Here is a 12,687-nt window from a genome sequence, read left to right on the forward strand (position 1 = left end):
TAAATTCTGGTCTCAAGTTATTAATTGAGTGTGTGGTGCATGATTGGCTCTGTGAGTACAGCAAATACTTAGCACATCTCCTGGATTAGCCTAACTCTTCGACCAGCTACCTTAAAACTTTGAGAATTAGGTTGTCTAATTTTTACCTCTGGAAACCAATGTACGGTTGCCTGGACCCCCTGCATAGTGTGCCTAGCTTTGCACACTACATAGAGTGCCAGCCTCTGTCAGTCTAGGCAATAAAGTCAGCCCTTTCTCTAGTCCACCCACAGAGCAAACATGTGTTTTTTCAACCGAATTTAAACGTTAGTGATGGACAATAGCAAAGAAAATGGAAGTCACCTATTTTGTAGATTTTTGATTGCCCAAACTAATGATGGATATTGAGACTTGCACATACATGGGGGGCGTGGCCAACATGGCGATCGGAGTGGGCGCATAAACTGCAGCTCCACTCCCGGCCTTACTCAAATATCCTGCAGTAGACGCCTTCGACCTTATTAGTGGAAGACGTCACCTGCTCTGCTACCAGGACCCTCACCGGCGACCATCGATCCGGTCTGGGCGTTGCGAACGCCCGGGAATCGTGGACTATCTGACGGACCTAGGCCTGATCGGGTGCGGCTCCGGGCTGGGGAGCTGCCCTTCGACGCCCGAGCTGGGGCTCGGTGTGGACCCGCGGGGCCCACACGGACACGGAGTGGACCAGCTGCTGCATCGGGCTCGCTGCCCCCAGAGCAGGTGAGGGCCTGCTTGTGCACGCCGGCTCCGGTGTCTCGCGCTTGGAGGGCTGCACCCGTCCGAAGGTGCAGCCTCAGCCGCTGAGAAAGACCAGCTGAGCCTGCGGGCTCCCTGCTGTTTGGCCTGGGGGTCCACGGGACCTCAGCCGTCCTCGCTGGAAAGCGGGGATCAATAAAAGTAAGGACTGCTTAGACGCACCTTGTAGCCACGCCAGACCCGGCAGGAAGCTGCGATCGCCAGCGGAGCCGTGGGCCCCAAACAGCCCCAAACAGCGAACACCCGCGACTGCGCTGGACCCGGTAAGGTGGCGGTGATACCGACCTGGGATACATTTATCTGATTCCAGACAGATATCTGGGCATAGCTCCGTGACCGTCCCTGCGCCCCATCAGCGACATTGGTCGAGTCGCGGCGCTCCCATGAGGTACAGTGGCCTTTATGAACGAGCATGAACACATAAGATCGCATAAATACAAATTTAATGAAGTGATGCCTATTCTGAACTGAACTGTGTGTCAGCTTCTAATCGCCGTCTACCCAAAAGCCCAAATTTTCTACGTAGCACACACCAATCAGCTAGAGTGATCCTTCCTCAACTACTCCCGTTAGGCTCTGCCTGCCCTGAGTACAGACTATGGATTAAACCCACGGAAAAGGAGTAGAATAATCGCACAGCAAATTGCCAAAAGTCCAGGATCTACTTGCTTAATATAATCCTGCTGTCCCCCGCACTCCAGCTCTCGGGTACTGGGAAACTACCCCATCAAGCATAAAACAGACTGCCTGCATAAATGCGACAAGCTCATCCTACGCCCATCGGCTGGCACCGCGCAAAGGGCACCTGACTGCAATAATACTGCAAGACACTAATAACAGGACTGATCTTCCTTTCCACTCAACCGGAAACTCACCAATTGCGACCCCAAGACATTTCAGATAACCAATGGGCAAACCGAAGGCCCCGCGTGCGCCCCCAGGGAACATGGATTCAGGCACAACACCTCCGCCCGCGGAGCCCTCTGTTACGTACCAGGCACTACAGAAGATGGAGTCAACACTACAAACGCACACAACACAGTTTGAAAAGATTTTGCAAGCTATCCTAGACACCAAAATCACCCTGGAAGCAAAAATAGGTTCAGTTGTCGAGGATGTTAACTTGCTGCACACAGACCAACAAGCTCTGGCTGAAAGTGTTACAGTGCTAGAAAAAGATACAACACTCCTCTCACCATCAATAACAGACCTCCAATCGCAGATGTCGGCTGTGTCGGCCGAAGTGGAAGCATTAAAACGAAGAGCTGAAGATGCCAAAGGCAGATCACGGCGCAACATCATTCGATTTGTGGGGTTCCCCGAATGGGCCGAAGGGCCTAGCACAGAACTGTTTATTGAACAATGGCTCATGGGAACAATACTAAAAAATAACATCCCAAAATTTCTCTCTATAGAGTGTGCCCACAGGGTCCCTTGAAGGCCCCCGCCGCCCGGCGCTCAGCCCCGCCCTCTAATGGCAAGACTCCTTAATTATCAAGATAAAGACCTTATTTTGCAATTGTTCCGTAAAACAGGTCCTATACGGTTCGAAAAAGCAGAAATCACAGCCTACCCAGACATTACAGCGGAGATACAGAAAAAACGCAACTCCTTTTTCAGGGTTATAGAACGATTACGCGAACATGACATTAGATACGCTTTGCTGTTCCCTGCCAAACTCCGAGTACAAGATGACACCTGCACCCTGTTTTTCACTTCTCCAGAGGATGCATGGACTTGGCTACACGCTAAAGGCCTCGCTGACCCCGTAAACACAAGAAAGCCCATGGAAAAATGGTCTCCCCCGTAGGATAAACGCAAGCCCCGCAGAAAGCAAGACACCAAACCTTCACCTGAGCAATCTCAAGAGGAGCGCTCCTTACTTCTACAGGCCACATCTCCCTTTGTCAATGCATCCCCAACCTCCTTGTCTGCCCAAACTGAAGCAGATCCTGAACTAGATGTAAACTCTGATTCCGCGGACTCCATCAGAGGTCCCACTCTTACACCACGTACAGCAGATGACATTTGTTAGTTATCCAAGAGCTACATATTACTGTACACTGGGCCGTGCTCCCCCTGTAAGGACAAAATTCACCCCGAATATCTGCCTGGGCCACCGGCTGTATACACCCACCTCTTATCGCTACTTCCAGCCAAGACATCTTAGTCGCCGGTGACCCTGGGCAGAAGCACCAACACCAAGAGTATTGCGGGCCGGGAATCCCAATGACTCAGAACCATCAGCCTGAAGCAATCCCGGCTCCATACGGACTGTTTCTCCAAGTTGGCAAACACTGGAACACCACCAGCCCTGCCACAACCACAGTTATTGTTACATATAGTTACTGTTCTCGTTTCCACTAAAAGGGTTTCATCCACGTTGCACAATGTAGTCTACGATAATAGTAATTTGCATCACACCTGTGTTATTAATAAGCACATACTAGGTAACACCAACGGTACAGAATGGCTGGTCGTATTAGGCACTGAGTACACTATAGGCACGCGTAGGGCAAGGGCCACAAACTTATTGCGTTCAAATAAACCTACAAATACTTTATGAGCTCCCAAAATCAGCAATACACCCCACAATATAAAATACTCACATGGAATATCAGAGGCATGGCATCCTTGGGCAAAAGGCAACGGATTTATGCATACCTTAGGAGACACCAGATACATTTTGCCACGCTACAAGAGACTCATTTGGCTAAGTCCTCGCTGGAGAGCTCACGGGCAAAATGGAAGGGACAATTGTATGGCAGTACCTTCTCTACCTTTGCCCACGGTGTGGCGATCTGGATAGCCCCAGGGGTCCCATATGTTATGTCCCGTACACAATGTGACCCAAACGGGCGGTACGTGATCCTAGAAGGTGTTCTAGATGGCTCCCCCTTAACATTAGTAGCACTATATACTCCCAACGCAAATCAACGTAAATTTCTATGGACACTTAATAGTAAACTTAGTGACCTGGCGATGGACAGCATATGGGGTGGCGATTTTAATTGTGTTCTAGATATACATATGGACCGCTCATTTCCCCCACTTGACATTGCTCCAGCTAAGCAAGCTTCACTCGACCTAGCAGACTGGGCCCTCTAATAACGGTCTAAGAGAAATCTGGAGAACTGGACACCCCACATTCCGCAAATACTCTTATTATTCAACAGTGCACAAACTACATACCAGAATAGATATGCTTTTCGCATCAGCTGCCATAATCCAAAAAATGAATACATCTGGATACCATGCTCGTACCATTTCAGACCATAACCCGTTATACGCTACATTGTTGTGGGGCCGCACACACTCTCGCATCCCAACATGGCGTCTGCAGCCGGATGCCCTTACAGACCCTCCCTTTCACGCAGAGCTGTCCAAGTGTTTATCGGACTATTTTTCCTTAAATAAGAACACAACCTCATTACGTGCCACTGAAGGGGATGCCCACAAAGTTGTGATGCGTGGCCACTGTCTAGCTGCCTCCGTGGGGGTCAAAAGGGTACTCATTAAGGAGCTACAAGAGTCGGAGTCCAAACTACGTAAGGCAGAGATTGAGGTCTCTATAAACGGAGCCTCACTAGAAGCATAAAATTCACTCAGAGCTAGTCACAGACAGGCTGATATTAGACTGAGCAAACACGACTACAGGCACTTTAAAGTGCGACAACATGCAGAGTGAGATAGGTCGGGCAAATTGTTAGCATGGCTGGTTCACCAGCCATCGCAATCCTCATCTATAGGTGCGATTAGACTGCATTCAGGTATCGTTATTAATACTCAGGTTGAAATCAATGCGGCCTTTCACATGTACTATCGCTCCTTATATCAACCCCCCAACTGAACAACAGTTGACCGAACTTCTGACGTTGATTCCCCAAAACCCGCACATTACGGACAACGCAGACATACTATATGGCCCCATCACTATCACTATCGCTTAGCTCTCTCTCAAATGGCACGCAGTAAATCCCCTTGTTCAGACGGACTGCCAGTGGAATATTATAACTCACAAGCCACTCATCTCCTACAACCCCTTTTGGAGAAGTTTAATGAAGCACGCAATAGGAGACAGCTACCGACTCCATGCGCGAAGCAAACCAGGCTGTGACCCCCTGGACGTTAAATCTTATAGACCGCTTTCCCTTCTAAATTCCGACTGCAAACTTCTAGGGAAGATCCTAGCAAACAGGCTACTCCCTTACCTACCAAGCTTAATTCACCCTGATCAATCTGGATTCATCCCAGGGAGAAATACCTTCTTAAATATTAGGCGATTAATCCGCATAATGCATAGCGTCACAGAGGCAGAAGCAGTAGCTATATCCCTGGATATAGAAAAAGCGTTTGACAAGCTTAGCTGGAACTATCTTTTCCGCACTCTTAGCGCGTTCGGTTTTCGACACGGCTTCATTAGCTGGATCAAAACATTATACTCCAAACCCACAGCCCGAGTCAAAACGGGACAAGTTATCTCTGAAGTATTCCCCATTGGCAGGGGCACTAGGCAAGGTTTCCCGCTCTCTCCCTTATTATTTGCTATAGCTATGGAACCACTAGCAATTAAGCTCCGTAGCTATGCTCACACCTGGGGCATCCCAGAATTCAATACACATCATATAGTATCCCTATATGCAGATGAGGCCTTGATATACCTGCAAAATCACACTACTTCTATAGCAGGGGTAATGCTAATACTGGACAATTTCGCACTTGCCTCAGGCTTACACATCAACTGGACTAAATCAAGTATTTTTCCACTTACTCCTCTACCAAATGGGCAGCGCATGACACTACCCCAATATCAATTGCCCTGGTGTCACTTGACCTTTAAGTATTTATGTATTCATATATACCATTCCATGGCAGGTCTAAGAGAAGGCAATCTGGACAGACTGCTCCGATCTACCCGTGGCTCGCTGTCATTCTGGTACTCGCTCCCTCTATCCCCTATGGGACGGACAGCAATAGCTAAAATGCTAATCCTACCGAGATTTTTATATTACTTCACTGCGCTCCCGATATCTTTGCCACGTTCGTTCTTTCATAAACTAGACTGATTTACTGTGGGGCAAGGACAGACTCAGGGTAGCACTAGCTATCACACAATACCCACAAGAGGAGGGCGGACTGGGCATGCCAAATTTTGAATGATATTACGCAGCAGCTCAGCTTCAATGGGTAGCCATGTGGCGCAGCGGTCCGCCCTCCCCAGAGTGTGCAGCAATAAATGCATCCACGGCACCACAAACGATATTAACGACATTACTGGCTGGACCCCCCTACCCACTGAATAAGTCTCCTCTGATGTATGCAGCCAGATTCTGCTGGCGGAGATATGTCCACGGCAGAGCCCCATTCCCCCCCTTATTCCCCTTCAATACCACTGTCTCAAGTGCCGGGTGTTCAGGCTCTCTCATTTTACCATGATATAGCGTTACTAAATCATTGAATATGGGGGACCTCTATTCGGGCTCTAATGTGAGTACCTTCGCAGAATTGGTGACCGCTGGAACCCTGCAACCTGGGGCCTTCTTGACATACAGTGCCATTACAAAACTTCTACACAGGATTTGGGGGCGCAACCCCTCCAAACCCAGCGAATCTCCTCTACTTACCACAATACTCACTATGGGCAATGTAAAAGGCACTATCACTAAGTTACATAAAATACTTTTAACAGGTGCCTGTACAGACTTAGCTCAGGTTAAATCCCGCTGGGATGCCGTACTCACTGCACCAATCACCCAGGAAACCTGGGAAGTGGCCCTCGCCACGATTAAGTCAGTTTCCCGCAATACCAGATTATGGTACACCCAATTCAACTACATTCATCAGTCATACTTATCCCCGGCCCGTATTAATAAAATATACTCGAATTCTAAACCAGAATGTCCTAGATGTGCCACTCCTGCAGCCAATTTTTATCACATGGCCTGGGACTGCCACCCAGTAAACACAAGCTGGCGGCGTATCACGGAAACTACAGCAGACATCATTGCCCACACGCTTGCACCCACCCCGGAATCATGTTTGCTGGGTATACGACACCGTGCTAAGGGAGATAAACACCTTCACAGGTTTACAGACCTTGCATTTGTGGTATACAAGCGCTTGATCGCCACACACTGGAAGGCCCCACACGCCCCTCCTTACTCCGCCTGGCTTCATGACCTGTATAGTCGTACAGAAGCAGAGGCTCACACATTAAGACAATTTCAATTTAAGGGTCAGATACAAGAAGGTGCTGAAATCTGGGATAAATTTGTAGTAAAAATAGAAACCAGAGACGACATGTACCCCCACTGAACTATCAGTCACCTGATAACGGACTCCTGACTCAACATTCACATCACACGACCCCTCATACCCTTCCTATTACTCCAGCATGACATCATCATACCCAACTGAAACATCAAATTAAGCGACTAGCAGAGCTCCCTCCAAGGGTGACCCCAGGAAATAAGATCGGGTACCACGAGCCCGTTAGCCCTCCTTCTGACCCTGTTCTGGTCTACATCACACGCATACAAAGTAGAAGTGCCTCTCTTGTCTCTCCAGCCTCATGTTACCCCCATTACTTGCGACGCCAATACATATATAAATGTAATAATTAATTTGACTATAGTTACAAGTTGCACAGTTTTAAGTTGTATGCCAGTATGCTAAATTGTAACTGTATTGTACAAAGTCTACAAATACGTGTGAATGAACATAAGAAGGGAAGATTCTTATTCTCTTTCTTAAATAAGTCAAATGTACTGCTGTTTTGCACCTCGTTTAATAAACAGATTTAAAAAAAAAAAAAAAAGAGACTTGCACATGCATAAACTTCCCACTGCCCCACGCTAAAGATCTTGTATATTTATTTATTTTCCTTTTAATTTTGCCATATTATATTTTCTGTCTCTCTGTGACGTCGAAGAATTGTTAGCTCTGCTGTCACCATTGCTGATAGTGCTTCATCTATGATTGGTGTGTCAAACAAGCTTGGTCGTAACTTTTAGATTTTATAGCTATTACTGTTGTTTTGTTGGGTGCACTTACTTCTAAGGCAATAAACAATTAGCTATCCTTACTAAAAACCGACACCCCTGATGAGGAAGTGACCACTGCTGTTTGTCTCAAGTAAGTTAAAGGAACCATCTATTTGAAATAAAAGAAAAACAGATCTCTCTGCATCTGTTGTTTTAATTACCTGCATCAACTACAAAAGGTTCAAATTAAGCTACAGTTATTAATGCAAATCCTTCATCTTCCAGAGATCCCTAAATTAGGTACCATTCTTTTAGAAAATAGCAACGCCTGTAATTTACATGTCTACAAAAAAGCAAATGTGGGGCAGACGAACATGAACTAGTAATTAGGACAATGTATATAGTGCTTAATAAAACACTCCAATTGCTTAAATTGTTGAGCAGTTATTCTTTAAAATAGTGACCACGTTTGACAGTTCAAATTGCAGCTGGTACTGCCTACCTGTCAATTTGTTCCAGGCTTTCAGCAACGGATAGCAAAGGCTTGCGCAGATGTTTGCACAAGTTATGTTGTAGTAACGGCAGACACAGGTTCCACAGGGACGCACATGCCACTTCAATGATGCTGGGCTCCGACAATCGAATAGCACCATCCAAAGCCAATTCAAGTCTTCTCACTAGTTTAAGTTGGCTCTGTGAAAACATGCGTTTAACATAAAGGAATGACAAACAACTGACGCACAATGAACTCCAAATCACATAATCAAAGCAGACAGGGTAAACAGGGCACTCTAGTGTGTACAGCCATAAACTGAAACTGAACAGAATCTGCAGTCTACTTAAAACAGCCGATTCACCTCATTTGTATGTAAGATGCTGAATACCGGCCCCCACTATTTGTGAACGCTACATTTTTACAACACTCTTTCCCTATGCTAGGACCAGGCCTAATAAGCAAAGCCATTAAACTTGCGATGTTTGCTTTCCCCACGCTTCTCACTATCTCTTTGAAACTAACAGGCTATTTGAAGTGGTGCAAAGCATCTCTCCAATACTCTCCGTTTCTTACGCAACTAAAATATTATCTCAAATTACTCAATGCTTCTGACGCCACGTTACACGTGCTGCTCAATTATACATGTTTTTTCATAATTTCATATTTTTCATAGCCACTGTCATCAATGCACATTAGTCAGTGAAAATGTCACTTTGCATTGGGCCAGGTGAAGTAATGTCAGTGTGAACCTGTACCAGTGCACACTGTCGCATTCTAATGGGATCTACGGGATCTGCTTCCAAACAGGTTGTTTTGTCCATACAATTATGAAAACCCTACATGTCATATGAACATAAGTGAGTTATACAGCCATAATAAAGTAGGGCAGGGCCTGCCTTAATGGTGATGTATATGTATTAAAAAGGAAGGTTTAGGCACAGCAAAAGGTTTATTTTACCAGTTTGACATAGCAAGTTAAAACTGCACACATAGGCTCTGCAATGGCAGGCCTGAGACAAGTTTAAAGGGCTACTTATGTGGGTGGCACAATCAGTGCAGCAGGCCCACCAGTAGCATTTATTATACTTGTCCAAGGCACACGTAGTGCAACTTTATTAGGGACAAATTAAATGAGTCAAAAGGATATAAGATAAGGTTACCATGCTTTAAGGAGAGAGCACATGCACTTTAGCACTGGTTAGCAGTGGTAAAAAGCCCAGAGTTCTAAAGCCAATAAACAATTAAAATCCTTACAATAGTGGAATGCAAACATTGAAACTATTAAAAATATAGGAACATAGGTGAGGCCACTGCAGCAAAGGTCGTGTTCAATTATCTATCTGTGGGGAGGGCTTGGTAATCTTTTGGAGACTGTGGCCATAAACTTAAAAAGATTACTGGTTGTGAGCCACCTCCACTTAAACAAGCTACCAAGTTTCCTATTGTTGTTGTTAGAAATTAGTTTGTTGGTTAACTGGGTGTAAATCATAGTCAAACAGCAACCAAAATCCCAGTCAGGGTAAATGTCAGGCATACCCTAAATTAACCTTTGCTCACCTTCTGGTAGCTGCACAGAGCAGTCAGGCTTAATTTACAGGCAGTGTGTAAAGTATGTCTGCAACACTTCAAACAGTAAAACGGAGAGAACACGACACAAAAAGATTTCATACAATGTTTGATACATAAAGCAGAACTTAATAAATAAAACAAGACTAAAATGACAAAAATCCAATAAGTAGAACTGTAGTTATGAATTTTTAAAGAAGAAACTATAGAATAGCAGCTAGAAACAGAAAGTGCCTACCGCAGCTATCTGGTCACACCAGACTGGGTCAAAGTCAAAAGTTAGAGCTGACCTCGATGGAGTGCCGGTCGGATACAGTCCCAGATTAGTTCCACTGAAGACTTACCTTTGCAAGAATTATGTCAAGAGTCCTGTTCGCAGAGAAGTTGTTCACTAGGAGCTTGTCACTAGCAATGGTCGGCAGCTGGTGAAGAGCCGGCTGGGTGCTGCAGACAGAAAGTCACGAATGGTGACACTTCCTGTGTGAAAAGACAAACTTACGGATGTTGTGCTGGATTTCCAGGTAAGCTACGAGGTTCCAGAGCAAACATACCTGTTTGCAGAGAGCCCAAAGTTCTTGACTTGAAGAGCAAAAAGACCATTTTGAAGAGCCTAGGACCTGAGAGGCACCTCTTGGGGGAGAATAGCTCAAAGACGATGGGTCCAGGAGCTGTGGGGAGCCTGTTATGTTCCTGAGGCTCAGATAAGGAAGTCAGCAGACTAGCCCTTTGAGTCTCTCTAGGGTCCTGGGTTCAATATAGGTTTCAGGTTCAGATTGTTCTCTCCAACTAAGAGGGCAGGAGGTAGGCACAGCAAAGCAGTAGCTCCTTCAGAGTGGCAGTCCAGCATAGTGGCAGTCCCTTCAGCAGCACAGCAGTCCTGGCAGAGTGCCCACAGTTCCAGAAGTGTACTGATGAATTGATGTGTGAGATCCAGTAGTTATACCTTTGAAGTTGAGGAGACTTCAAAGCCAGGCCTTTGAAGTGCACAGAGACAGACAGCAAGCACCAAATGGCTAAAACAATAAAATTGCAACTTTCTAAAACTGGCATATTCAGAAATGCAATTTAAAATCCAACTTCCCCACAAGTTGTGATTTTAAATTGTGATTTCAGACACCAAACTCAAACATTTATCTCTTTCAGATTGTGAATTACACTTATAAAATGCAATAAGGTAATCCCAATGTTATCCCATGGGAGAGATAGACTTTACTGTGGTGAAAATCAACTTTGGGGGGTTTTCACTATCAGGACATGCAAAACTTAAAACAATGTGTTCTGGCTTTTAAAAAGATTACACAGGGGGCGTGGCCAAGATGGCGGCGTGAGCGGACGCGAACTCGCGAGCTCTGCCGCCCGGGCCTCAATAAAAGAATCGCGGCCCCGGATTGCTGTCCTCTGGGCACCCCCCTGTTCAGCGGGGGTGGCAGGAGACTGTTGGCGTCCCAGGGAGGGAACCCGGAGATCGGCCACAGGCGCGAGGAGCCTGCAGCATTGGGCCTTCGGCCCTGCCCGCGCTCGCTGCTGTCGGGCGAGGAATGCGGTGGTGACGCCGCGTGGTGCGGCCCGGTGGACAAGGGTGCCATGGGCGGGCTGGCGCGGCCAACGGAGGTGCCTGACGTGGACCAGGTGATGGGGAAGGAGAGCGGTGGAGCCACTGGGACTGAGGGCCGTGTCCCGGGGCGCTCCTGGTGGATTCCGTGTCCGGGGCCCAGAGTGGCCATTCCTCGGCCTAGGACCGGCGGAGGAGCCCTGATATGAGGTAGGGGCGGCGGGGAGGATCTACCGGCCTGCCTCTGGGCCCCCCATGGGGGGGCCCTGCCCAGCACAGAGGAGTGGGGCTCCCGGTCGGCGGTGCAATCGGCCCGCGCTGGACTTGCCTGGGACGTGGCACGTGCGGCCCGGTTGGGACATTTCTTGGACGAGGTGGCCTGCAGCGAGGGCTCACGGCCCAGGTTGGAGTCTAAAGGCCTGAGGAGATTTCGCTTATGCTGCTCTTGTTGGCGGCGAATAGTCAGAGTAGATTACTGGTGAGCGAGGCGTGCTTGCTGTTCGAAGAGGCCTACGGCGAGGTGGATGAGGCCTAAGACCGGGGCCAATAGTAAGCTGGTGCAGGAGTGGACATACCATGGCGTCTTCTAAATCCAAGAGGGACCAGTCAGTGAGGGACATGCTGACCAGATCCCACCCGGAGAAGAATGGGCCAGTTGAGGGGTCGGTGACGACGAGGGGCTTTGATGATCGTGGAGAGGAGGAATATGATGGCGAGGCCCCGGTAACAAAAGGATTTCTCGCCTCCTTGTTTAATTCACTCAGGAGAGATCTGCAAGATCTCCGGAGGGACATTTCCCAAGAGATAAAGGAGCTGCGTACGGAGGTCACGTCCCTAGGCGACCGAGAGGCGAATGTAGAGGATGGCGAGTTCACTCGGGGAGAGGAGGTCGAACATATGCAGCAGGAGATAATAGGTCTTCGTGAGCAGCAGGATGTTCTCCAGATCACGAAAGAAAGACTTGGAGAATCGGTTGCGGTGGCATAACATACGCATTAGGGGAGTCCCGACTGGAGCAGAGAAGGAGGATGTTGGAGAGTTTGTTACAGCGTTGTTCCGCTCTATTCTGGGCCCTGATGATGTGAAGGAAATTACGCTGGACCGAGTTCACCGTGTGGGCCGTCCCGGGGAAACGGGGGTCGTCCAGCCGACATCTTAGCGTGTGTCCATAACTATGGACTTAAAGAAAACATTCTGCAGAGAACCCGTAACCTTTCTCAGTTTCAGTTTCGTGGGCACGCGCTGCAGCTGTTCCAAGACCTCTCGCTGCGGACTTTGCAAAGGCGGAGAGACTTTAAACCCATCACATAGCA

The 12,687-nt window shown here is 47.6% G+C and overlaps 1 protein-coding gene across 2 annotated transcripts in view; it reads right to left on the bottom strand.

The window, feature by feature from the left end:
• CFAP46 (cilia and flagella associated protein 46) overlaps window positions 1-12,687 on the bottom strand; it is a 1,580,346-nt gene that overhangs the window by 1,232,602 nt on the left and 335,057 nt on the right. For both annotated transcript variants that reach the window (XM_069239769.1, XM_069239768.1), the window contains exon 13: window positions 8,263-8,453. In XM_069239769.1, the coding sequence (XP_069095870.1) occupies window positions 8,263-8,453 (191 nt within the window). The remainder of the gene's footprint in view (window positions 1-8,262; window positions 8,454-12,687) is intronic.

The sequence above is a fragment of the Pleurodeles waltl genome, chromosome 6, assembly GCF_031143425.1.
Source record: "Pleurodeles waltl isolate 20211129_DDA chromosome 6, aPleWal1.hap1.20221129, whole genome shotgun sequence".
Classification (NCBI taxonomy): Eukaryota; Metazoa; Chordata; class Amphibia; order Caudata; family Salamandridae; genus Pleurodeles; species Pleurodeles waltl.